Source organism: Haemaphysalis longicornis, unplaced genomic scaffold (assembly GCF_048455015.1).
Source record: "Haemaphysalis longicornis isolate Haplotype H1 unplaced genomic scaffold, Haemaphysalis longicornis Haplotype H1 scaffold_6, whole genome shotgun sequence".
Taxonomy (NCBI): domain Eukaryota; kingdom Metazoa; phylum Arthropoda; class Arachnida; order Ixodida; family Ixodidae; genus Haemaphysalis; species Haemaphysalis longicornis.
This window is the reverse complement of record NW_027526407.1, coordinates 29,597,053-29,623,464: the sequence shown is the minus strand read 5'-3', so window position 1 is coordinate 29,623,464 and position 26,412 is coordinate 29,597,053. Positions and strand designations below refer to the sequence as shown.

General features: G+C 49.4%; 1 protein-coding gene across 3 annotated transcripts; it reads right to left on the bottom strand.

Annotated features, from left to right (window-relative positions):
- Positions 1 to 318: 318 nt before the first annotated feature.
- LOC144142420 (calmodulin) lies at positions 319 to 25,572 on the bottom strand. 3 transcript variants are annotated; one of them, XM_077673924.1, is made up of 5 exons: positions 25,441 to 25,572; positions 21,457 to 21,487; positions 16,789 to 16,932; positions 3,385 to 3,627; positions 319 to 2,855 (listed from the first exon to the last, which is right to left on the bottom strand). In XM_077673924.1, exons 1-5 carry the CDS (start codon positions 25,441 to 25,443, stop codon positions 2,827 to 2,829), a joined length of 450 nt encoding a protein of 149 aa, XP_077530050.1. In that variant the 5' UTR covers positions 25,444 to 25,572; the 3' UTR covers positions 319 to 2,826. The 3 variants fall into 3 exon arrangements, with proteins under 3 accessions (XP_077530050.1, XP_077530048.1, XP_077530049.1); XM_077673922.1 differs by lacking the exon at positions 25,441 to 25,572 and adding an exon at positions 25,174 to 25,296; XM_077673923.1 differs by lacking the exon at positions 25,441 to 25,572 and adding an exon at positions 21,673 to 21,708.
- Positions 25,573 to 26,412: the final 840 nt, after the last annotated feature.

The window sequence follows — 26,412 nt, the reverse complement described above, 5'->3', positions numbered from 1 at the left end:
CTTAGAGTTGCGTGTTCTGGTCCATTATTTCGTGTGCGCTTTTATTTTGTGACTGTGTGTGTGTGTTTGCTTCATCAGAAAAAAAAGAAAAAAAAAGAAAAAGAAGAAAGCTCCCTTCAAAATTTCAAAAATGACCCAAAATTGCCAGGCTGCCTGAAAATGTGTGCTAAAATAATCTTGACTCGCAAAAGTGCTCCGTTTCGGCATAGCTGCACCAGCAAGCCGGAAAAGACAGCAAAAGTACCTTTATGCACGCCTGCCCGCCGACCGCACTTCCCGTGGCCCTGGACGTACATCGATCCATCCAAACCACCCAAAAAAGGTGAAGCATTGTTTATTGAAAAACTCTTCCGCTCTCAGAGTACACCGCACTTTGCCAGGCCCATTGTTTTTTTCTCCTCGGTTCTCGCTTAGGAGCCACGCGTCTCGCAACCCTCACTCAACGTTACAGTGCATCGTATACTCTGTGGGTGTCCAACGCAACTCTCGTCCACAGTATTATGTTGAAACGTATTCCTCAAAGTGTGCGCGATGTACAACTTCAGGGGAAAAAAAAGGAGGCAGGGGTAGTGCATTATCGGAGCACCAGGAACGCAAAATAACCCAGGCAATTGGATACTAGCCATCTCAAAGGACCTTTTTTTGCTAGAGAAGAATTTCCAGGAGAGGATGCAAGGCGAGAAATTTTTAAAAATGGGTCTCGGGACAGAGAAGAGGCCCTTTACGCTGTGAAATAAGCGTTTTGTCGCTAAGCCTAACATTTGTGAAAATCTCCGCGCAATGTCCACAGAGGCGGCAGGATGAGAGAACGTTCGCTAGAGAGGTCAACCCAGCAGAAAAAAGTGCAGATGCGACAGAGAACGATATGACTTGCATCACAATGCTTCGAAAGAGCCTCATTCGGAAAATTTAGCCCACATCGATCCAGCAGACAATCGCTGTAATCCGCTTGAAATGCTGCCGCAAAAGCAAAACAAAGCCAGAACAGTTCGTGAAGCAAAGCGAACAAGAAAGCTGCGCCCTTACACCGATAGGTTTTTGACTACGCACCCCAATCAATGGTAACCGTGGTAGCCATGACCAAGCCATACCAAAGGAACCAACGTTTAAGTGCCCCTTGCTTCCTTCAACCACCTCTGAAATCAATGGAATGTTTTTCTTCAAGACCTCAGCCTACAAAACTTCGCACAAAAAAAACCTAGCGAAAACAGAGTGTGGGGTGTTTGCAAAAAAAGTAAAAAGAACGCACCACACAAAATGACGCACACGGCCTGGATTGACAACTAGAAAAATGCGCAGCACAGCATGGAGAGGTAGGGTTAAAGCCATAAATAGATCAGAAGGGGAGGGAGCGAGAGAATTAAAAAAAGAATGGAAACAATAAATTAAGACCAAGTCAACGCGACGCATTTGAGAGTCGACACAACACGTAGAAATGCAGTCCCAGGTGCCGTAAATAAGTGCACCCCAACAAAAGGAGCAGACCCTTCCATCGACGAGCCTCCTAGCACTCAATGCAGCGATCAACGGGGTGTAGAGACCAGTTCATCACGATTACTAAATCCTTGCATCACGGGGAATCAACCTAGCACAGAAGAAGCAATGGATACCCTACAACTTTCGCCACCAAAGTTTACCTTCAAACTTCGTAATCTGCAAAGAATGCCACCCACACCAAGAAGTTACCGGGGGGAAAAAACATGTAAAAAAGAAACATTAAAAACACATTAGTAACCATCCCCCCTCACCCCCGCAAGCCAAGAACTTCTCGTAAAACTACCTGTAGAATACGGAAACCTAACACGTTATGTAGGATAAAATGCCTACAGATTCGGTGAAAATACATGCAACAGGGTTTGCCCCCAATCGCTCGAAAAGCAGGATCACGTGGTGAAGGACTTTTTTTTTCCACTTCTGAAGGCTTTTGCAAACTAAGGATCAGCACTATGCAAGCACAACACGAACCGGTGTCAATGGCGTCCATCAGCAGACAAAATCCGCCAGACTGAAGGACAGAACGGAAACCAAGCACAATGCCGAGAAGACTGACAAGGCCAGGGTCAAAAGCCGAGCCCCAATCCGATCCAAGCCTTCAAGCACTTTCGCACGCAGTCGGGTAAAAAGGGGCGGGACGGGGTCGGGCGAAATAACAAGGGAAAGGAGGAGGGTTCTGCAACGTCGCCACCTCACCACAACAAGCACACTCTCTCGCTATAGTACATACTTCTCGTAGCCATAGATGTACAAGCCACCCCACGGTGGGCAGGGGAGGAGGAGGAGGGGGAGGCAGAAGGTCGGTCGGTGGCTTCGGTGCAACGTTCGGCCATTTCGGTGGAAAGCCAACTTTACAAACACCTCCCTGATCGCAGCCGCGGCCCGACGCCTGTTGAAAAACGCGGAGTCGACTTAAGGCAGGCCTACACTACAGGAGAGAGAAAGAGAGAGAGAGAGAGGGAGGGAGGGGGATTGATGATCGAACAATCGCAGCTACGTATGGCGCCCTCACTCAGCGAGTAAAGCATTGAACGAGAAGAGTGACTGGGGAAGAAGGGGAAGATAGGAGTTCGAAGAGTGAACGGAAAAAAAAATATAATAAACCGGGTAAAAAGGGCGACAAAAAATTTATATATACTTTTTTTTTCTGTTCCTCTTGACGTCGGCATTAATTACAAGTGGGGGGTGGCGGCGGCGGCGGCAAGACCTCCTCTCCGTGCAAGAGGGAAAAGTCCGCGCACGCCGGCGTTTTCCTCGCGTTACAACAGGACCTCCTCCGTAGTTCTTTTTTCCCCCTCAACATTACCCCCCCGTAAGAAGACGGAATCCTCTTCACTTTGAAGTCATCATCGTTACAAACTCTGCAAGAGAGAAAAACAAAGAGAACGCTAGCATTAGCAAGAGCTGGAAGCTCGCAACAGAATGAATTGCAACAATTCTCTTATAACAAGCACTCAAAGTCAACAATGGCTGCGATCCCTAGACATTTAGCTGGAGAAGAAACGTGCATGCCAACACAAGTTATGCTAGCCTAGCATTCGTGCTCCAGCTAAGAAAAGTCTCGTAAGTTCCTTTGAAGCAAGCAGCCAGCCTAACTTGGTTAATACATATAACATCCCCAGCTACAACCAAAGCATAGAATTTCTTGAGTTACCTAATAAAAAAAAAAAAAATGGCTTCCCGTGTATTGCTCAAAGTGAATGTTTTCAAGAAGAACAAAGTTCTCCATGACATTCAAGGCTTCGAAAATAATTTCCATTCCAAGGGCTTTCAAAGGGCTTGAGCCCGGCCTGGAACTTGGGTTAGTCGACCACATCAGCACCGCCCATGGCTATACAAGGGGTCCTGGTAGAAAGGAAGAGCCAGCGCAGCGCGCAACACGAGACGCACCTTCGTAGTTGACCTGGCCGTCGCCGTCGATGTCGGCCTCGCGGATCATCTCGTCCACCTCCTCGTCGGTGAGCTTCTCGCCCAGGTTGGTCATGACGTGGCGCAGCTCGGCAGCCGAGATGAAGCCGTTGCCGTCCTTGTCGAAGACCCGGAACGCCTCCCGGATCTCCTCCTCACTGTCCGTGTCCTTCATCTTGCGCGCCATCATCGTCAAGAACTCGGGGAAGTCAATCGTCCCGTTGCCTGTTAAGGAAGAAGAACGGAAGGCTCAGGGTGCAGCCCTGAGGGACGCCCAAAACAAAAGTGCCCGAGAAAAGAAGAAGAAAAGCTATGCTAGAGTATACAGGAAGCACTGAAACTGGCCCAACTGTCGTTCCCTAGCAAACCGTTATGTCAAAGCACGGCTGCTGAGGCTGGGAGGCAAGTGCTGCAGCAATCATTGGCAGTCTGGTGCAGTGCTGCCATTCTTCAATCCATGGGATACTTCTGTGCAACAATGGAAGCTAGAGAGATGCTACGGCAGCACAGTAGCTTCAAGCACGCTTATTCTACACATGGACGAGAACAGCAAGCTGTGAGGAGTGCCCCAATAGAAAGAACAGCACACTGGCAAGTTGGCTAGGGATTCCATTGACTACGGCTATGAAGGCATTCAAGAATTACGAAACATCGGATGTGACAAACTGAATACAGCTTGATGTGATCCGATAGTATAAAAATGTGTGCACACTTGTCATTCGTGGAAATCGCATGCTGTTAAAAGCGTGGCTTGCACTTTCATCAACTTTTTTTTCTTGCTGCGGAAATTGGGTGCACGTTAAGAGTCGGAAGGGGGGGAGGGGGGGGCATCACTCTGGCAAATAAGATTAACACATTTGCTACAGCACCTTTTAAAACTAGTCTACCACAAGCGACCAAGAGAGATCATTCCCCTAATTCCTCACTACCAAGGTTCTTTCCAAGACAAGCAACAACATAAAGTGGAATTCAAATTTAGTGTGCACTGAATACCTAGACTTGGACAGGGGCAGCAGAACGTACCGTACATTGGTGTGCAAGTTTGCAACTGGCTGTTGACCATAACGTGCTGACCATAACGCATAGCAATGCAATGGGCTGGCGGATGGTACAATCCCTAAAAAATAGATTAACAAGATGTCGACTTGCGTGCATGCTCATAGACCATCGGGTTATTTCATTTTCAGAACTGCGACCTCCTTCTTGGCGAGCGGTATCGTTGGCACACTGACAAACTTGCCTCATGCCTCTCAGAGCCGCTGAAAGCCCCAATCACTCCTGCACCTTCCAGTCCTGTCCTGAGAGCATGGCAGCACTGTTGCAGGCTCATGGGAACATGGCAAATGTGTCAGCACGCCAACAATAGTGAGTGATAGGGAGACTGCAATGGTGAAAAAACTAGATTGCCCATGATCACAAGAGCCAGTTGACCATATTTACTTGACTAAAGAGTTTTTTTCACCCTAATTTTTGCTACCTGAAGTCAACCCTCACGTTACAATCAAATACTGAAATTCAAGTTGCCTGAAAAGCGCAATTATGAACCCAATTCTCATTGACGGCTGCAGTTTTGGCAACACGTGCCAGAACCATTTGGATCCACTGCAAGCCAAAGCTGGCTCTCTTCGTTTTTTCTTTTCTTTTTTTTACTGCAAAGCGGTAATCTCTAACCCCCCAGTTTTCATTCCAGTGAAACCGATTTACTCTGCACCGCTATGGCACTCCCCCCTCCTTGCCACCGCAGACACCTCTTTCACCACTGCTATTCCCCTTGTCCCCGCCAATGCCTCTTTCACAAGCTGCGCCATCGGCTGATAACGGCGGTAGCACCCTTATCTTGCAACTTGCAACTTGCCCGCTTTGAACGCCAACGTGAGCCCATCATTCTTTTTCAGCAGGAAAGGCTTTCCACGTCACATTTTAGCCCGTGTATTTCACGCCTAAGAACGCACCCATCACAGGTTGTCTGTTTCTGCGTGCACTGGTTGGGGGTGGAAGCAGGGGGGTGTGCACGCACAGCTAGTCCTCATGCCGCCACCGATGACATGAGCATTGTGCTGGCGGGAAATTTAAACGTGGAGGCCTCAATGCAACGCGTCAGCTGTCCTCAATGGTCGAGCAGTTTCAGTTTGGGTTGGTGTGTGCCTACGAAACGGACTGCCACATGTTTGTCCACTAGAATAGGCTCGAGTCCTTCCAGGTTCTCACTCCCTGCGGAAAGACGCGTGTCGTTCACTCAGAGGAAGAACAGCGGGCATCGAAGGAGCGTCTTCCGGAACATACACACACTAATGGGCACCAAAACGACTGAAAATCGCGCCGCTGCCGTTTTCACCACAAGTTCCAGCTCATCGAGTAGCTGGGAATCTCTCCCGGATGAACAGCAACGGCGACGTGAGCCAATATTTCTTGTTCAGCTTGAAGGGTTTTCAGAGTGGCAATTTCGGTGGTCCCCTTTACTTCGAAGCCCGCGCACATAATTGGTTCAGGTTTATCAGGCACGAGTTGGGAGCTAATCCAATATGGTGTCGTTTTGTTTACATTTTGCCCCCAATAATGGGGATCAGCCGCTGGGAGTGAGAGTAGCGCATGCGCAGAGCGCCACTGGAAAAAGGTCCATTGCTCGATCCCAAATTCCAAACAACAAACGTGTTTGGTTTCGTGCATTTCATGTACTGCATCCAGCTTCGCAGGTCATCCTTCACAGAGTGGAAGAGCACTAATTCTTTTTTTCCTTCTACGGTGCTAGTGACAGCATTGACAGCCTGCACTGCGCTTTGACTTGGTTCTTGCGTTGTAGTGTCTCAAGGTCTCAGTGATTTTCGTTTCCCTCAAGTGTTTAGACTCCTGTTCGGCTCCCCTTGCGATAGCAACATGTCGACGCCCGTTTCAAGAGACGCTATTTTGATAGTTGAAGAAATAGACCATTCAGATGCTGCCTGAAGACTTGACGTAAACAAATGACCACCTGCAGAGGGCGGCTCCAGCTGGAAACCCTTTCTGCAAGCAAACCCGGCCAAGATGGTTTCCATAGGCCTCGCCGAAGCCAACACATTGATTTAGCAGTGGTGGGAATGCCCTCAGGCATTTTGGAGCAGCTTTTGGAGCATGCAAAATTTGCTTTTGGAGCAGCCACCTGTGTATTTGGAGCAGGCACGGGATTTTCATCAAACACACAGAGGAAGGACATTGACTTTAATGTTCAGTTCTCTTAGTTTACATAATGATTTTAACATAGGCAGCTAGCCCACAAAATGACCACAAAAATATACAAACGTAGAATAAACACAGTAGTGGCACAAAAGCGCAGGATATTGTACCAACTGGCTGCCGAATGAAAAGTGTTCACAGACAGAAATTCACGTATATATTACATATGAAACGTATCACGAAACATAAACAAAACGTATCACGACTCAGTAGTGCGAGTTTAGATCACAAAAAAAAAAACGCTTAAGCAAAATAATAGTTTTGGGCATTAAACGGTTAAGCACCAAATGAGAAAGCAATGTCAATTATGCTCATTTTTTTTTGGCCTTGTTCACAGACTCTAGTCGCTTCATGCTAGCTGTCATTTTTTCCCTGGCTTGCATAAGCAAAACCTGCCCACTTTGGATGTCGCCAAAATTTTTCTGTTTCATTCCACGCTCAATTAGTAGTTCCGCATTTTTTAACATGCGCTCTGCATCCACAGCTTCATTTTGTCTGTCTGCTTCAGATGTGCTGGGTGTTGATTGTTCAGCATCTGTTCGGAGCCATTTAAGAGCCTGCTTTTCCTGTTCCATCCGTTGAGAGTATCGCTTCGAAGCATTTCTCACAGCTTTTACAACGTCTTTTCCAATCTCAAACTTGCAAGGGTCACTGCCATATCGTTGGGCAAATGACAGGGTGTGACGAATGCCATTTACACTTTCAAGAGAGAGACTGGACCTATCATGGAGTACTCTGCCATTCTGGCTGAACCCACGCTCCACATCAGCATTTCCATGCGGTAAGCAGAGAAGAGCCTTCACAAGCTTTGTCAACAGGGGGTACTTTACTTGGTTCTCTGCATTCTTTCGCTCAAACACATCTTGCCAATACCTATCCAGCCGCCCATCTAAAGCAGCAGGTAACGGCTCCAAGCAAAACTCTGTCACTTCATCCAAGAGAGACGACACATCACTTGAGGGGATAACTTGTGGTGCACATTTAGCAAGCTGCCTGAATGACTCTCTAGAGGATTCCGAAACGGAAGCACGAGGCTCCAAGCATGAAAGGTGCATGAGGACAGTTTTTCAGGGGAAGCTGCTTCTGAAGGTACCTGGCACACTTCATGTAGAATGTTCGTGCCCCAAGCCTGAATGCCGCTTTTTCTTCGGCACTCCATGACACCATGGCAGCTTCAGTGTCTGCACCAAGCTCAACATTTGCCTTCCAGTTCTGAGACGACTCTATATCTAGCGTGGCCAGCTGATGCCCGGACATGTTTTGAAAGGCATCCAACCTCAGGAACCTTCCCAAGACTTTTTTAAGGAGCGTCACACACTCAGAATGAAGAATGTGAATGAGTGGCTCACTTTTCTGGAATAACGTTAGGAACTTTGCAAACGTCTCAGCTGCGTTCTTCACAAAGAGAGCCTTCGCATGGAATTCCTTGTTACTGATGTTCTTCCTCAAGCGCTCCTTGATGCTCCCACTACTGCGCACTGGTGCTTCAGCAGCCAGTACACTCTTGAGTGCAGGCAACTGTTCCAGCAGCCGCTCCAGAGCTGGCATAAGGGAGAGCCAGCAACTGGTGACGTGACGCAGAAACACAGTTTCAGGCAGTCCCAAAACCTTTTGCTGTTCTTTTAGGTGACTGCTCTGTACCGATGAGTGCTTAAAAAAATAGTATGCGTCAACTACTGCACTCTCAACTTCAACAGCAAAAGAATCCAGGCCATGTGAAAAAGCATTGTGTACCTTATGGAGCCAACATTCTCCCACATCCAAAAGAGAAAGATTATCATCCGCAAGTTTCTTCTTCAGTGATTTCATCACGTTGGGACCATCACTGAAGAAAGAAAAAAAGCCCGCACGAGGAATGTTCACAAGTGCCTCGTTAACACATTTAAAAAGTACATCTGAAGTTGCACTTCCTAAGCGAAATGAGCGCAAATGCTCCACAACGACTTCCTTTTGCACGTCCGAAAAATAACGCACAAGGACGTCTAGCTGCTGACAACGCTGCTCAGGTAGCGGTGTTTCGTCCACAACTACACTGTAAAAAACAGCAGGCTGATTCAGTTCTTTTGATACAAGACCTTCAAAATACGGACCAAGGCCGTCTGAGACAATGTAGGATATTTTTTTGCGACTGCATGAAAAATCTTTGGCAATTTTCGAGTCTGGAAACATCGCATGGTACAAAGGCGTCGCTGTGTCCGCCCAGCTGTATGGCAGTTGACGCAATGTAACAGCCAGAGCAAAACGTGCTTCGCTGGCCGTCACAGCATCAGCATGGGACATGATGTTGCTTGCTCCAGTGAAGTCCAGAACAGCCTGAACAGTCGGTGGCCGCTTCAATGTGCCGTCAGGCCCACGTAAAGCTTTGCAAAGTTCTACATGCTTCTTGTTGCGAGAATGTCGTTTCACGGCTGCTGCTCCATGATGCAAGCAATGTATGGTTTTGCTGCACACAATGCAATAGGCGTCTTCTTCTTTGTCACCTGGCCTACACCAAAGACCGATGCGGTCACCATTTTCATCCTCTTGGCTTAATGTGTCTTGATTGAATTTGCTGCGACGGCCTGGAAGAAACAGGAGACTAATTACTTCATTTGCTGCTCAGCTACTTAATCTAACAGCAGTTCTGTTAACACAGAGAGAAAGGAAATTTTAAATATTTGAACTTATGCACTTTTGTGGGAAACTGCTACATGGAAGCTTTCTCAAAAACTCGATAGAAACGACTTCCAAACAACGATTATACAGTAATGCAATTTTTCGAAAACCGTGCCCCTAAATAAGGCGAAATAGGGGATACACATCTTATATTCATACTCGAAGGAGACGCGGCCTTTGAAAACCAAAAAACCGCTAAAGAATCGATTTTTCGGAAATCCATGTATTTGGGTTGAATATGTAGTAAACTACCTTGTCTGAAGTTATCTACTCCTAACTCATCGTAAAAATGGCAAAACTACTACATAACGAGCCGCGCCCCCCCCCCCCCCCCACCCCCCCCCCCCGAGGGGCGGGCAAACGCGAAGCGGACCCAAACTTCGCGCAAACGCCGCTGCAGTGCAGTCTTCCGTAGAGCCGCAACTCCCGCGCTTTCTTTTCCCGCCATTAGTGCTAGCGGCCGTGGCGTGCCGAGGAACGGTTCGTTTGATTGGGGGGGCGCGCAGGTCTTTCTCGAGTTTCCCCCGTCCCGTGTGCGAAGATACGATTCAGCTTGCGCGCGCTCCTCGATCGAGCGGGGTGATAAGACACGAGTTACGAGACGCTCCACACGTTCGGTGTCCTGAAGCGTTTTAAGAATGTAGTCCGCATGGCCAGGCTGAAGTTGGTCTCCGGCGTCGCTAGCGATTGCACCGGTGCTGGCAGCAACGTACTTGTAGCCTTGACTGTACAAGACTACGATGCTTCAAGTACACGCAACATTGCCAACCACTGACCGTAAACCCCGCTACAAGACGCTGGCACTTGCCAAGCTCAGTGCGGCCTCCTACATAACAATAACCCAGCCTCCTAACACTGCATAAAAAGCTCGGCCGTATGCATTAGTTTCTTCACGAGGTTTACCCAAGATACATTCGGCAAACAACATAGCTGACAAAGAGCCCGAACAATCGTCCTCTATCCGAAATGACAGTGTGCGCGTTTTGAAAGCTCGATACTGAGCCCAACTGACAATTTTCTTCAAGGTAGTCTTGCAGTGCAACGAATACAGCTTCAAGCACGCAAAACGAATAGACCTCACTTACCTTTCGGGAGCGCCATGACGCATCGGCAGCTGTCAGTGAATGCGGCCACCGCAAGAAACGGCCGCGGAGAACACACGAGGAGTTGCTTGCACTATGGTCTTGTACGGTGCTCACGTTACCGCGCCATCAGAGTGCCGCCATCAACAAATACCGCAGCGCAAGGTACAAGATGGCGGCCATGACGTACTTCCTTCCGCTCAGGGGGCGCGCTGTTCGCGAAACATAGTTTCGGTTCAGAAACCACGTTGTGGCGCAGCAATGGCGCAAATTAGGCAAAAAAGGCCCTTTTGGAGCAGTACGGAGCAGTAATGTCCCGTTGGCGCAGATTGGCGCAATTTGCGCAGGTTTCCCACCACTGATTTAGAGAAGCGCACTGCTTGTTTCATCACAGCAATCGCCTCATGGGGGTCAGCGTTGAACTGATACAGGGGTGAGACAGGTGAATCAGATTTGGGAGCAGTTTTTGGAGCAGCGAAACCTTAATTTTGGAGCAGAAGAACAACATTTATTGCGTCACCTTAGGAGCCTAAAAAATCAAATTTTTGGCAACTCACGGGAGAAAAGTGCACTTTTTAATCGGTTTTGAACATACATAACACTGAAACAGCCTCTCAAAATTTTTTTTCTACCAGAGTATCACAAGGTACGAACTGCACTACCTTTTTACAAACCATTTTTAAATTCTTAGGTTCTATGAATAGATAGACTCATAGTGGAGCCCCGTTCAAATTATCGAATTGAAATACTAAGCAATCGTAGGGCATTTTTATTATCATGTGAATGCCGAAATTCTTATTTTTGTAATCCCAGATTCGGCTTTACGCACAAGTGTAGAGCCATGACAAAAGTTGCGGAAAGCGATGTGACAGTCGTCGCACCCCACCAGCCCTCCCATTTCAATTCCCAAGGTGCACGTTCACTACGATCGTAATTTGAGCAACGTTGCTATGTTTAGCCGCCTCCCTCTTGGCATTAAATTTCACTTCAGATAAATGAACCATCATTACTAGCGTGAAATAATACCCCGTCCCGCTATCGGACACTGCTTGAACATTTTGCGGCGATGTAGCCTGCACCGCTGCTTCTGCAGCATCGATTGTCCCAGTCCCGTCGCTCGCAAGCTCGCTGTGAAAGGCAGCAATAACTCAGCGTTTTATAACACTGCAATGAGTCCGAAATTTCACTTCAAGCACGCGCTGGCCTCACACTCAAAAGCCGAAACACGGCAAATTCGCGGGCGTCATGTTTTTGATGAACTCGCACGTCTTTCAAGTCCCGCAACGTACCCGCAACAGATCAAAGGACTAAATGTAAACCCAGCTACCCCCATAACAAAACCAAGGTAGAAATCGGCAAAGAGCACTCTGCCTGAACCACAAGCAAATGCTTCTCCCGGTGGCCACGTTTTGACATCTTCCTCGGGGACAATGAATGATCAATCAATTGAACCTTTACAAACACCATCACATTGGGGGTGCTGAAAAATAATGCCGTCAGTAAGCATTCCGCCCCCCCCCCCCCCCCCCCCCCCGAAACAGACGGGAGCGTTAAAATCCTTGGCTCTCGGACTGTTCTGGAAGCAGTTTGACGCAATTTTTGCAATTTTCAAGCTTTTGGAGCAGGAAAACAGATTTGTATCAAATCTGTGCAATATGCACAACTGTCTCACCCCTGCTGGTACAGCCCAAAGCAAGCGATGCCGCTTGGCAGATTGGCATCCGTGAATGAAGTTTAAAGTGTCGCAGGCCTAGCGTCTAGTCTGTGTTTGAAAAATATATGTGCTTTCTCATGCTTCAGCTGGCCTCGTGTGGGTACTTCTGCAGCTCGTTCTTTCATTTTTTTTTTGCTTCATGTGACAGCCACCGTTTGTGTTACTTTCGTGGTTTTATTTTTTCAATCTGGATGCAGTGAAATGTCACCCTTCCCATTACAGTCGTGTTCGCATTATAATTGAGTAAATACAATAACGCATTTATTAATTCTTGTAAGATCCAGCACCCCGTGATATGCCAAAATGTAACGATAAGCACTCAGTAAACCAGCTGCAAGTTTGTGCACCAATGTACGGTTCATCTGTCCTACTGCCACTGACACTCTAAAGAAGTACCGACACGAAATTTCTGTGTACTGTTTTTTTGCGGCTATTGGTGCCTACGAGCCCACTAATCATAGAATGGCACATTAAATTGTCGAACGCAGCATAAACAATCACTCGCAGCTCAGTTTATTTGCGTCAGCTTCGGTGAAGCGAGCACCGAGGCAACCGCCATGATAGGAAGGCGCATTTGACGTCACTGTTACCGTTGCACCCCAGCCAACGCTGGTCTGGCACGCGCCAGCCGAACCGGCCCGACCAGCCGTAGTCACAAGTGACGCCTGTCCCAAAAACCTTGACAGGATGCACAAGGCAGAAAAGCGCGCACAAACAGCATGGCGGCCACCTCAATATGACACAGGAGCCCCGAGGTGGGCTGTTCTGCTTGCTCGATGGCGTAGATGAGCTTTCTCGTGCGCGCAAGGATTAAAATTGATTTAAAATATGTTCTACTGAACGGTCACGGTTGAAACTTCCGAGAGGGTGTCTCCATATACACGGGAAGCTTTTTACGCAGTTATCCGAGCTTTGAAATTTCGCGTCCGTACCCCTTCAGGTATGCAGTGCATGCTAATTTTTCATCCGAGACCGTACCAACTAGCCCCTAAACAAGCCTCAGTCAGCCGTCAGGTGGCTGGCTCACAAAATTGGCTTGGTGTTTGTTCATGTGGCAAGTGTGCTTGGACAAAAGTTTCCAGCTGAGGAAGTGGAAGTGAATGGGGAGGCAAAACAGGGTGGTCACACCCTCATTTGGTTCTCGCAATTAGGCCATCAACCACAAATTGTGACCTCGGCATTCTAACCATGAAAGCAGAGTAGCTGTTTGCACTCCAGTTTGGCACTCAACCTGCCCTAGTTATCCTGCCTTCACTCATCTCGCCAGAATTCTGGAGCCAGTCCTAAGTTCAACAGTAGTCCCGACGGGGTTCTTGCATTGCTTCCCAAACTTCATTCAGCACCCATGGCAAAAAGACTTCCAGAAAAGTGGTGTCCTGAAACTGCGAAACCGATTTGGCATGCCCCATTGCGGTGAAACTGCACTCTCCAGCACAATCAGAACCCTCGCCGCATCGAAATTTGCTTCCTAGCACCTACAAGAGGAATTTGGCAATCATTGCCAAATTCCTGAATCATTGCAAAGTGAACGTGAAGATAAAATATGTTTCTTTTATTTGAAAGACTCGCTGTTTTATAACGCCCTCAGCACTTGTCCAGCAGCAAACGATGCTTTATTCACTGAAAAATTTACCATTTTAAGACAAAATTCCAATGTTCCTGCTAAATCGCATGTTTCGTGACATCAGCACTTACGTATCCAGGGCAGGGCCTTAAAACTAAAGGTGGTAAGCTGACCTTGCCTGCTACCACCCCACAAACAGCTGGTTGGCTATTTCTAATCCACTCATAGATGGCGCTGCAATGCTGCTAAGTGCCTGTGTTTGCACTTTGCTTCTGACCGCACTTCTATACCTGCCGTATTTTTATTATGGTTGATAGCAATCGTTTTCTAAAACATAAGCTGCAACTCCAGAAACATGGTCGAGTAAGTTACTGTGCTACTTAGGTCAGTTGTCGGCCAGTGTTGCGCACTGTCAGCCGGCTAAGTGCCGCACTAACTTGTCGCATGTTTAATACGCCTGTCACACGGGCACTTTCAATATCAATTGAGTCGATCTGGATCGAGCTCAATCTGGATTGGGTGCTGGTACACAGCAGTTTCAATCGCAATTGAGCCCGATCGCACTCGAACTCAATCCTGGTTTCTCAAGCAGTGACGAGGTGTATAAGTGTTTGTAGCTTCCACTGTTTACCCAACCATTCTTACTGCTATGAAAAGAATGTGCATACAAATTTAAGTGCAAATAGCTCGTGCTACAAACTTACAAGCCCTGCCTACCTAGCATTCGCTTTTGCCGGCCTCAGCCCATTGCAAGAAGTGGCCCATAATACGCCATAGGTTCTAGTGCAGGGAATGAGCTAGTGCTTCGCATGGCCATTCTTTATTTTCCTCATTGTACAGCTTAATTGAGTGAAGTTTGCATTAGAAGTGGTGTCAGTGCTCTCACAACGAGGCAATGGTTCGAATGAACCAAACTTGCATCATGTGGCTATGCGCACGGACGTGGACGGACATTGTGAGGTCCTAAGGTACTCTGCACCTAAAATTTGCCGCCGGCATAGTTGCTGCGCCCAAGGCGGTGACAGACGCACCGGCCGAGATGTCAATGTACCCAGCCCCAATGCTAGAATTGCTGGCTATGGATGCAGAAATGTGCCAGCCAACGTCCCCAGTGGCTATAAAGAGTCAACTAGGTGGGTATGCAGCAGCCCAAAATCTCAATTGCATATGCTGTGGCCCGATGTTACCCCCAATGATTACTAATGTTCTCACCTGCAACATCGTCGCCCATTAGGGTGTCTAGGCAGCAGCAGCACCCCCCCCAGCACCATCGACTGGTTTACTCTGAACACTCAGTCTCTTTACAGACTGCTAAAAGGAGGCCACTTTTCGGACCCTGGGTGACATAGAAGTACATACAGTCTTGAGATCTGGCGCAAGCGGCCCGGTTTCAAGCCCCAGCTACGCCCTTTTTTTGCCAATCAACCAAATTTTTACTGCAGAATTTTCTCTCATGTCAATTCTACACCTTGTTTTGGAAAACAAGAATGAACCTTCATCCTTTAGTTACGTTCACAATACCAACTCAAATAAGTTCTACGATCCTTGCAGTACGAGGCAAGACGTGCACGTTGGGCGTGTCTAGGGGCCAAGTTTGTCAAATATGCCACCCAGTACCTCACAGCTTGGCATACGCAGGGCAACACTGCTTTGCAGGCAGTTAGGTTTCCCAACATTAAAGGGACCCTGCAACACTAGCCATCGACTACTAGTAATGTATTTTGGGATAAAGTATTGTCCCAGAAATCTCCTCCCGCAAAAATTATAAAATCCGTTCACAATTAACAAAACTACGCGCGATGAGAAATCGCGCATAATCGTTCCCTCTCAACTCGACCGCGGACAACGCGACGAAAGCTGTGCACTCTCTCCCGGAGAGGGGGGAGGCTCGCGGCGTTCTCTTCAGCGGCCTTCGATACATCACATGCCGGGTAGTTTTCTCCTTTTCTCCGCAACGCGGAGGGGCCTATTTCCGGTCTGGTGCCACAAAAAAGCAGGCATGGGTGCCTGCTCGCAAGTGCGCGCTCGGGCTGGTAGGGCGTTTTTGAAGCAATAAACGTTTGTAGTCGAGTGGTCCCGTAAAGGGAAGTATTGAGCTCATCACTCAAGCTCCGCGCGCACTCAAAACACAAAAGAAACGGCAAGACTGTGCCTACAGGTTCAGGCATAGAAGAGGTTCGTACACAGCGATGACGACGACGGAAAAGGGAGAATCTAGCCGCGAAGTTGACCAGTGACAGCCGATCGGGCAGCCATGGCCTATGTGACGTCCCTTAGGCCATGCCAGGGGTTGCATAATGAGGACAACTGAAGAGAGAGCGGTTGGTTTTTCCGAGTCTTTCACATCGATTTGCGCGCTCACCGCTTCACGTGCACGTGTACTATTTGGCTCACGTATTCCTGGCAGTATAATCTAAACATCGCGCAGGTTTACTTGCACTGCTCAAAGAGTGTTGCAGGGTCCCTTTAAGAGCACTTGACGTTAATGCTTAATGCAGGCCGAACAACCTATCCACTCCGATTTACCGGCCAGTAATTGACGACAGCTGCCGTCAGAATCTCACGGCACATTCAACGATCCCGACTGACTAGGCTGCCACGTCAAACCCACCCACAATTCTCGCATGCTTACTTGGGTAGACTGGCCAGGGACAGGCGGTTCGCTGAAGGCAGATTTATGAATTTGCATTATGGCTGAAGTGAACAGGCCAGTAAGGCTATAATAATGCACCTAAGAAGCCACTCTGGAGCTTTTTACACTGTCACGCAGGCATGAGTCTTACTTCAAACAGCTCTGATACATCCTTCTCGGTCTGACCTTTTCATGTCACTAGTAAACCACACAGGTACAGCACTAGTAAGTGCTGCACCTCCTCGACTCACTCAAAGCAGTTAACGTATGCACAACTTTCAGCAATAGACTTGCATCAGCTGCTTCAGTGCAGCCCATGCACGCTCTGGCCATGGTTAGGGCACAGGTGTGGAATTAGCGAGGAGTCGTCGGAATGACCCCAAGCTTGGACAGGCCTGCCCCCACAGAATGAGCACGCCACCACATGCGTGGTCCCAATGACATACAGTGCAGGAGCGAAACAGGACTGTTCGGACATCCTGCGAGTGCTACAAAGCCTGCCCCCGTTCTCCTGGAGAGGCCTGCTTACCGTCGGCGTCGACCTCGTTGATCATGTCCTGGAGCTCTGCTTCTGTGGGGTTCTGGCCCAGCGACCTCATCACCGTGCCCAGCTCCTTGGTCGTGATTGTGCCGTCCCCATCCTTGTCGAACAGCGAGAACGCCTCTTTGAACTCTGCAAGGGACACAGGCACAAACTGAGCGTGCAGCCTCCCCCAGCTGTTTACCTGTCCAGGCTCTAGGCTCAAGTGGCAGAAGACTAAGGGTAACACAAAACAGCACAAGCAGTGACCACTTGCCGGCCCAGAAGGGAGCAACACGAGACCCTCGCATACCTTAGCCGGCTTCATCAGACTCGTGCCATCGGGCTCAGCGTGTTGTACCAGTTTGCACATCTGTACATGCTCGTAGCTGTAAACTATACGCCCATCCACTAGCGTCACTATTTTCATCCACTCTAGAAACCTGCACAATAACGTACAAACCTCTCGAAGCAAAAAGACCCAACCGATCTGAAGGATCTGAATACGCCCCACTGCAGCCCCTTCCTATCGGAGCAGAATGACTGGACTGATTGATTGATTACGGGGTTTAATGCACCGACACTACACAGGCGATGCGGTGCACCGTAGTGGAAGGCTCTGGATTAATTTTGACCACCTGGGGATTTCGAAGGTGCGTCGAAATCTCGAACACACAGGAGCAGTGCTCATGGCAAACCAACTTGACATCAACAGTTCAGCTGCTACGCTTCCTTCGCATCGCGCAAATGCTTACATGAAAACAGGCTCTGTTCTTGGCTTTTTACCACCTATGTGAAGGTAAATATTCGTTTTCAGAGTACCTTAGATGAATAGGTACAGTTTAGATGTTCTGGAAGGTACCTCCACACACAGAGGAAAACTTCAGCTTTGAAATTTCGGATCAGTACTCTAACACTTAGATGGACTCAAGATCAGCCGTCCAATAAGATAACAAGCATCCTTACAATATTAGCAACAATGCCTGCCTTTAGCAGCTTTTTTAGCACCCATACTTTTCAAGAACCTTGTACGAATCTTCAATGTACAAATTTCTACATTTACGGTGCACAGTGATGATCAGATTGCTTGGAAGCGCCTTCAAAAACTATCCAAACATTCCTATATTCACACCATACCTCCATGAAATCCCGGTTCAAAACGTTTATAAGAAATAAAGCAACACCTCTTTCTTGACAGATAGCCTGTACGTATTAAAACCCAGGTGCAATGGGAAATTTTTGCCACAAAGCAAAATGGTCAGGGCAGCTTTTCCAGGAGGCCCAAAACCCCATCAGCAGTGCAACCTGTCCCTTTGGAAACCCCCAAGCCTGTTTTGCAGCATTAATTACTAAGTCGCCACCACTGTCTCCCTTCCATTACCTGGACACAACCGCCTGTTCCACAGTCTCCGAAAGAGAGAGCAGAGGCTACCTCTGAGGCGCATGGTTGCGCAGACCGAGTGAACGAGCACCGAAAGCGACCAAGGCAAGCAGTCACAGCTGCCGGGAATACTGTTGGTGTGACGTATTCCCAGCTCCCCTTATTTCACGCCCATGTGACTCACTAGGCTCAAAAAGCATTTGTCTGAACCCCCGAGCGTGCAAGCCAACGCAATCCTGCCCCCTACACCGCACGCGCTCCCACTATGTGCTTTCCAATGACAGGAATTTCAACACTGCCCGTGCGCTGTTGCTAACCGCTCCTGTCAGCAGCGATGCGAGGGATTGGACTGGGCAGGCTCATCTCGTCATGTACAAATTTTTCGGGCACAACAGCTGACGCTGAAAAGAAACGTTGCCGGCACCTGCACAGAAATTGGAAGTGTCACTCCTTCGATTCTACACTTCCCTTTCCAATTACTGGGCCGCAAACTGAAGCCTCATTTCGTTTTGGCTAGCCACGCCTCGACGGCTACAGCCGTGCCCCGCAAAACAGCAAACACCTCGCTTATTAGGTTTGTCAATCTTTGCTTTGAAATGCTTCTCCACAACTATCTTAGGACCTATTTGGTTTCTACTCCAACTAACGTTGCAAACGTTCCCTACGATGATGCATCGGCTGCAAAGGAAGGTCGCAAGAAAAATGGGACGAAATGTTTGGGGCTAGCTTTAAAGCTGCATGTACACCCCCCGCTGTGCACAGAATATCGTATGAGCCACCATGGCCACAATGTAACGAGGGAACATTTATAAAAACGTTTAAATCGTGTTACAAATATGCGGGGGCTCGTACGAAGGATTGGCACTGAAACGTCCTCAGCCGAATGAACAACTGCTACAATGTTTTTAAAGCGAAGCTTTGTATGCCCCATTGATGACGTTCAATGTCGTGCCAAAACGCACTGCAGGAAAGCAAACTTCACACAACGGGTTACCAAAACAATGATAAAAGGTACGTCAAACGCGCCTCCAGAAAAAGGACCTTCCGAAGGTCAGATTTGAACCTGGGTCTCTTGCAGTATGAAACCGTCTATCTGATTGTGCCGTCCAGACACTGTTGAAGCAGCTTCGCGTTTTAGACACCTTTGTCTTAAACAGCCTTTATATTTTTTAAAGTAATTTAAAAAAAAACAATGCACTTTGTACAGAGGTACTGGCACTGCTAAGCAGATGGTACATTAGGTCGTTTTCACGACTGATTGAGGGTGGGGGCACTTGAAATGCACCAGTTCTGAGCTCCCGGCACCCTGTTACTACAACCAGAGTCCTTCAATGCTTTTCTGGTCACGAAACTTCTCCGTAACGCTATGGGAGAGCTTCATATGGGGACCAAAGCTACCGCGCGGTGGCGCTACGAGTCCGGTGAAGGCGGCTTGGACGGCGGCAGCCGCATTTGCAGTGCGTTGGAGCGCGAGCTTGCTGGTGTTTGTTGTGTGATATAGCTTTCTACACTCATCACGAAGGGCAAAATATGTGAACTACCATGCCTCTGGCGTGCTGTGTACCTGGTTGCCGCTCTGGCTATCGGAGTACAGCGGAAAAGGCTTCGCTGTTCTACCTCCCAAGCCACCGCGTAACAACGACACGTTGAAGCGAGCCATTCCACGACAGGAGACGGACGCTTTCAGCTTCGAGTCGAAGACCGTTCGTGTGTGCGAGAAACATTTCGACCCTACGGACATTATTCGAGCCGATGAGTTCAAAAAAGTGGGCTTCTGCAGCCCGAGCTTCCGAGTGAGCTTCTGCAGCGCGAGAAGCTCAAGCTCCGCGTCGACGCCATACCCCGGATATTTGAAAAACTGCCGGCGTATTTACGAAGCCCAAGCCATGGTCGCGCTCACAACGAGAAAATCCGTCTGCAAAATGTCGTCGCGTTTAGGCGCGGAACAACGATGGGACTGCAGCTACTGTGATTTTGGTTATCCAATCAGACATTTTGAATTTGGAAAGCGGAGCATGGCTATATTATTTTATTTTTAATATTTTTTGCTTATATTATTTTTTATTTAACTTGACCGCCGCGCTTGCCCAGGGGCTAAGCCGTTGTGCTGATAAGCCCAAGGACGAGGGGTTCCCAGCCGCTTTTCTGATGGAGGCGAAAAGAGAAAACGCTTGTGTGGTCGAGATTTCGGCGCAAGTTTAAGATACCTGAGTGGTTAAAATTAATCTGGAGCGCTACACTACGGCGCGCGCCCCATAGCCGGTGTCGCGTCGGCACGTTAGACCTGATAATCAATCAATCAATCAATGTTTTTTAACTTGCCGTTTGGGTTGGAGGGGTGTGACAGGCACTGATTGGGCGAGTTTTTATTTGTTGACACCCTATGCCTATGAGGACAGCCGAGAAAGTCGCTCAAGGCTGTAGCATTTACTCCTACCCTGGCCCCTCTGCGCGCCCATTATGCTGATTCCATTTTGTGAGCGTTTTTTTTTCCTGCTGTCCACGCTCACTTTCCGCATGTCGAATATTTTTTTACATTACATAAAATAAATACATAAACATAAAATAGCGCAAACACAGCGCTAACCCAACGTGCTGTATGTTTGCACACCTATTTGCTCAGCGCAGCATGTCGCCCAGGGCTGAATACACATTTAATTCTGGCGCTAGTTAACTCAAATCATGCAGGCGGCTGCAAAGGCTAGTCAAAAATTGAAAACGTCAGATGTCCGCCTTCTCAAAGCGAGAACGTAGCGGTGCCTGCCGCAACGAACGAACACTGCAACATATACGCCTCAGTAACACCCGTGGCCTTGCCTCAATTTCACAGCTGAGCTACGCGACAACAACTGACTCAAAAACATGCACACTTCGCTCGCGTTTTTACAGGTGGAAATGAAGATCAGATGAAAGTAGGCGCGTTGCCAACGGAGAAACAGCCGGCCCGCGAGCGTCGTCGCCCGCCGGCGAAGCCTTCACGTTAACAGGGGCGATCCTAGCGGCAGCTTTTGTCCCTGAATGAAACTTCGGCCGGAGTTTCGTGACCAGAAAAGCATTGAAGGACTCTGCTACAACTAAGCCATGAAACTTACCACACTCGAACACAAACTTAGCCCATTGTGGGTTTTGTGATGCACACCTGACCCACCACAAGGGTTTCTAACCTGCAATCGTAAGTACAAGTTCCTCTGCTTGCCAGCCTTTGTTTACTGCCCTCAGTTATCTACCGTGGTGCCCTGTACGTGGCAAAGAACTTGGTGGACAAATGGCCAACAGTGAACACACATTTCACTCACCTGCAATCTGTTCTTCTGTAAGCTGGTCAGCCTGCAATGAAGGACAAAATCAGAGAATCAAAATATGCAAGCAGAAACCACAATCCCGTACAAAGATGTCAGCAGTCCCACACAAACATGTTGCCTTTGCTTCACAAAAGAGGGGAACCTTCACTATCCGGGCTGCCATCTGAAATAGGTTCCCAATTCCTACTCGCAGTGGAAAGGAAGACTAACCAGAACTTGGTAGTTGTCCATGGCACCTATCTGTTCCGCAAAAACGTTACCGACGGCAGTGAGCGCGCTACGGCCGCACGGACACAAGCGAACTGCCACCAGAACCGACAAACGTCAAGAGTTTGAAAGGGGGGCATGTCTCCGGCATGACCCGACACTGTTTTTCATTCTTCGCCCCCATGCTGCGTTCAATTAGGCTCATCGACGGCGTACTTAAAAAAACAAAAGACGCGAGGGGAGGGGGGTGCCCTGACAGAGCCATCATCCAACAATGCTGACAAAAGCAGAATAAAACTACTCCCCGCGGGGCGAGGGTTTTATTTGAAACAAGGAGGCAGATGTCCCCAAGGTCGAGCAAACACAGCTGGCCAGTGCAGCACATGCGAACGAGCGTTGCACACAAAGCGACAGCTCTGAAGGCAGAGCCGCTTCTGAGAGGGACCCCTCTCCCAGCTGCGGCCGTTGGCATTGTCTCGCTTCTAGCGATGACACGCTGCAAAGCGGAGTAGAAATGTCTCGCTTATTTGAGACACGTCCGACGAGAAACATGCGAAGCCAGGGATAGTTTTTCTGATATCGGGGCTCTGCAACATGAACCAATGCTATGAAGTGAGCAGCATTCCTGGCATTCCAGTGACCAGCAACAAAAAACATTTGTGTTCGATAAGTTCAGGTACATGCCCTACTGGGGCTTAAATTTAACAAGAGTAAAAAGTCTTGACTGATATTACACAACTTTCAGATACTCACAATTTAGCACGAGGCAGCAAGCGAGCCTTGTTTTCGATATGAACATGCACTTACATGTCAATGGGCTTCCACGTGTTTTGATTGTGTAGACAAGGCTTGCACAGCTTAACTTAGCAGATTTTTATTTTTCATATTCACAGCAAAGCCGGAACTGCTACTATCAACAGACAAGCACGCAAGCTCCAACTTTAGAGCTTCATTTTGCTGTTGTGCATACGGTAAAGCTAAACGATCCAGCTATTCCAGATTACAGACAGAACGGTGGCACCAAAGCAGTGTATACAACCTGTACCTACAGCTTTTTGCTGCACGGTTGTGAAGGCAAGCTAGTTAGGAACATTTGTAGTTGCTGGAAGTCTGCTGAGAAAAGATACCCAAAACTATTTCCCAAGAGTATATGCTTGTAGCATGCTTGATATTTGCCGTACCACAAATGTCAGTTCCTGCGCAGAGCATACAGAAAAGTCGACAGATTTGTTGCCATACAAGGGATTCGTCGTCCAATACCAATTCAAGCCACTTTCCAACTGCAACGCACGGTTTCGTAATGCAAGCCTCACCGTTTGCACTGCCACGCTATCGCTTAAAAAGGCCACGCATGCAGCAACATTTTCCTACACGCCGATGATAGATGGCGTGTCACTGGGCTTGGCATTTTCCAGAGTCAGTTTCTGGAAAAATTAGCTGCACGCTTCGGTGTTCGCGTGCGTCGTCGCCAGGCAACCCTGAGCTCGATTCAGGAAGGAAGGCTTGAACGGCACACGAGCGGAGCAGACGACGAATCTCAAAATGCGCCCCGCTGCCGGCCGCAGACGAAAAAGAAACGCCGCTGTGCCGCGGCAGCAGACGACGACGAACCGAGACCCAGGGAGGGGGGCCCGTTAGCGTGCTAGACGCGAGTCCGCGCGAGAGAGCGAACAATGGTTATAATTAGAAAATCCCGCGGCGCGCGAAAACCACGAGCGGCGGACAGAGAGAGAGGGGGGGGGGGGGGAAGTAGTTCGGAGGGGCCGATGCACGACCAGGACGGCGGCCTCCTCCGCGAGGGGAAATAGTGCGGCATTCTCTCGCTGCCGCTTTTATGCAGCTCCTCGCCGCATTCTCGGCTAGGTTTTATTTCTAGAAAGGGTGCGAGGACAATCATCGCAACACAAAAGACCACGGCGGCAGCGGCAGGGGTCAACACCTCCCGTATGAAGGCGTCACGACCTCTCGCAGAGCACACCCCCTCCCTCAACGGCGATGCGGGCACGCATGAGTTGAGTAGCGAAGCGCTTCTCGTCTATTATTCCTTCTCGGCGGGCATCGAGGTGTGTGCACGACTTGGAGGTTTTGCGAAATGTTCCCATTAGGAATGAGGGTAGAAAAGGCCATAACGGCGGAGTTTAAAGCGACCGGCACCAACGGCAGGTGTCGATGACGTCACCAGAGGGCGAGGGGCGGATGTGTGCCACCACCACACCGGATGCATGTGTGAAACGTGGAACAGGTGGAGTTGCGATAACACGACAAAATGAATTTCCGGAAGCGGTGGCAACGTGTTAAGGAGATTGAACGCTGCTCCGGCTCACTGGTTTCCACAAACGTTCCGCGCTATTGGAAGTTGCAGCACCTACGCAACTTGACTGCCACCGACGCAGCCGACGACGGAACGTTTTAAAAACTCCCGTTACACCCACTGCCGCCCACGCCCTATCCGAGAAACCAGTCACACTGGGGCGAAAAAGGAATCTTCAGGGACAAGAGTGGCTGATAACGCGCAGTTTACTAGGCGCTGTGCAAGTCAAGAGTTGTGAGTAACGCATACCACTGATATCTTTGAAAAGCTGTGCCGCCTCGGCGGCAAAGATAAAGCTCAAGTGGGCGTATGCCCGCTCCCGTCGTCCGCTGCAACGGCGCTTTTTTCAAAGCCGCTCGCAACGCGTGTACTTTCGCTTCGCGCCAAGGTGGAAACCAAGTCACGTACGGCGACCTTTGCACACCACGCCACAAGTTCCGATCGCCGCCGGCTGCATCGAAAAAGATCATCTGCTCCGCCGGTGCAGTTTACCACGGTCTCGCGCGCCTTGTGTTCTTCCGCGCCGACGAACTACTGCGAGATGCGGAAGGCGTCGGCGAAATACGGTCGCCGGAGGCGGCAGCCGCACTGTGCAACGCGTCTGCTAATTTCATTCATGAATACACGACGCAAAAGGGGCACACTGGGAATTTCTGCCTCGGCGGTCAGCAGTAGAGCCAATCGGCTTACGTGACCGGCGCTTTGCCCGGCACGCGCAACGCAGGCCGGTCTGCAGTTTCGCCGAAGCAACGTAATCCTAGGACGATCGCTGTTTGAAGCCGGACGCAACTGACGCTCGATCGCTGGCACGTAGCGAATCCGTTCCAAGCAGGCACTGTCTACGACGCTCGAACTTTGCAAGTGTGAATCTTTTTCTCCTAGTTTCTTTTCCCAGTGCCGCGGCGTAACGATTTGTTTTTGCTGCCCGGGCAGCCGGCGTTCGAGTAAGCCTAATGGGAAGTCGCACTGCGGCTGCAGCATCGCGAGGCGGCACCATCGCAGACGGAGTGGCCTCACAAACGCACAAACAAATACTGCACAACTGCGGGTGGCTGCGACAGGGCTGGCAGCCAACGGTGTCACTGACTGCACATCCCCCCTCCACACCCCTCTTGCACCCTCCCCGGAAATTACCGCAAGAATAGAAAAGAAAGCGGTTCGGCAATCTTTTTTCGGAAATGCACAACACGCGCCTCGCGAGGATACAAAACTCCGGTAGATACTCCGAAAGCAACCGATGCCGGCAGCGGACTGCGCTGGCCGACGTTGTATATCGCAGCGGACGTAGATGCTGTCATCATTGGGTCTGCGGCACCGTAGTGGCGTATCCGAGAGGGGGGCGCAGCAGCAAAGTCGCAGATGTCTGCACGAGCCAACTAACGGGAAATATTGCCGCATCGATGCGGTCAGGGCGTCCAGGAACGCAGAAAAGGTTCGTTTGAGCTCTGAAACGGACTTACCATTGCAGATGAATCTGGATTCGGAGGCTTCCTCGAAAACGGGTATCCGGCCTATGCACACTCGGTTCGAGAAACGGCGGACACTAAAGCGAAAACCTATCGGCCACACGCGGCTCTCGTTTCCAGCGTATCCCTCCGCGGCAACACACCTCCCGGCAAAATGACTTTTAAAAGCGGCCACCGGTAACCAAAACTAACTCAACTTGTAGCGCGTTAGAGTTTATATCTGCCACTGTTAACGAGATGCAACAACGTTTCAACTGGTAGTTTGTGACTAATTAGAAGCACTAGTTCTTTGTACGGACGGAAAGCGTGCTGCGGCCAATCCGGTTGACAGCGCTCGCTAGAGGCTGCTGCTGTGCGCGTTGATTGGTCAGCGTTCACCTGCAATGCGTCGTCGCGAGCTGCAGGAGTGTTCGTCTGCTCCCAGCCGCCGGCGAAATCAAGCTTGCCTCCGGTTCATTTTGGATGCGGAAAAGTGGGATTCCGACGCTATGTTGCCCCGATAGCCTTCGCACGGACCAAGGCGCACCGATCGACGCCCGCACTCGGAGATTACGCGCTGTTTTTTCTTCGTTGTGCGCGCTTCGGACCTGTGGATTTAACCGGTGCGCAGCGCGGTCGTCTGCTGCCACTGGGACGCCATACGTCAGCTGACTTCGCGTCGCGTCCACTAGCCGTGGTGCATCTGGCTTTGGTCCTGCCGCATTGCTCACCGCTGCATGCGTCCGGTTGACGGCTAAATACTCCTACTCTCCCTCATTTCATTTAGTCAGGTCTTTTGACTAACCGCCTGTGCAAGTTTTGTGACAGCTGCGTGGACCCAAACCGAACTTCACCGCAGACGGTCGAGGTATTTGTGTGAGGGAATGTCTTTGCGTGTAAAGGCATTAATTACCGCTGATGATATCCGTACCTATCGATCAGTTGTCAGTTGCGAGACCAGTCAGTTGCGAGACCGCGTTATATGTG

Excerpts from the sequence above, each read along its gene's own strand:
- LOC144142420 (XM_077673922.1), bottom strand. The coding sequence starts at position 25,281 with ATGATGACAGCATCTACGTCCGCTGCGATATACAACGTCGGCCAGCGC. Across the intron at positions 16,933-21,456 it reads TACAGAAGAACAGATTGCAG|AGTTCAAAGAGGCGTTCTCG; the intron begins GTGAGTGAAATG and ends TGTCCCTTGCAG. Across the intron at positions 2,856-3,384 it reads CGGCCAGGTCAACTACGAAG|AGTTTGTAACGATGATGACT; the intron begins GTGCGTCTCGTG and ends TCTCTCTTGCAG.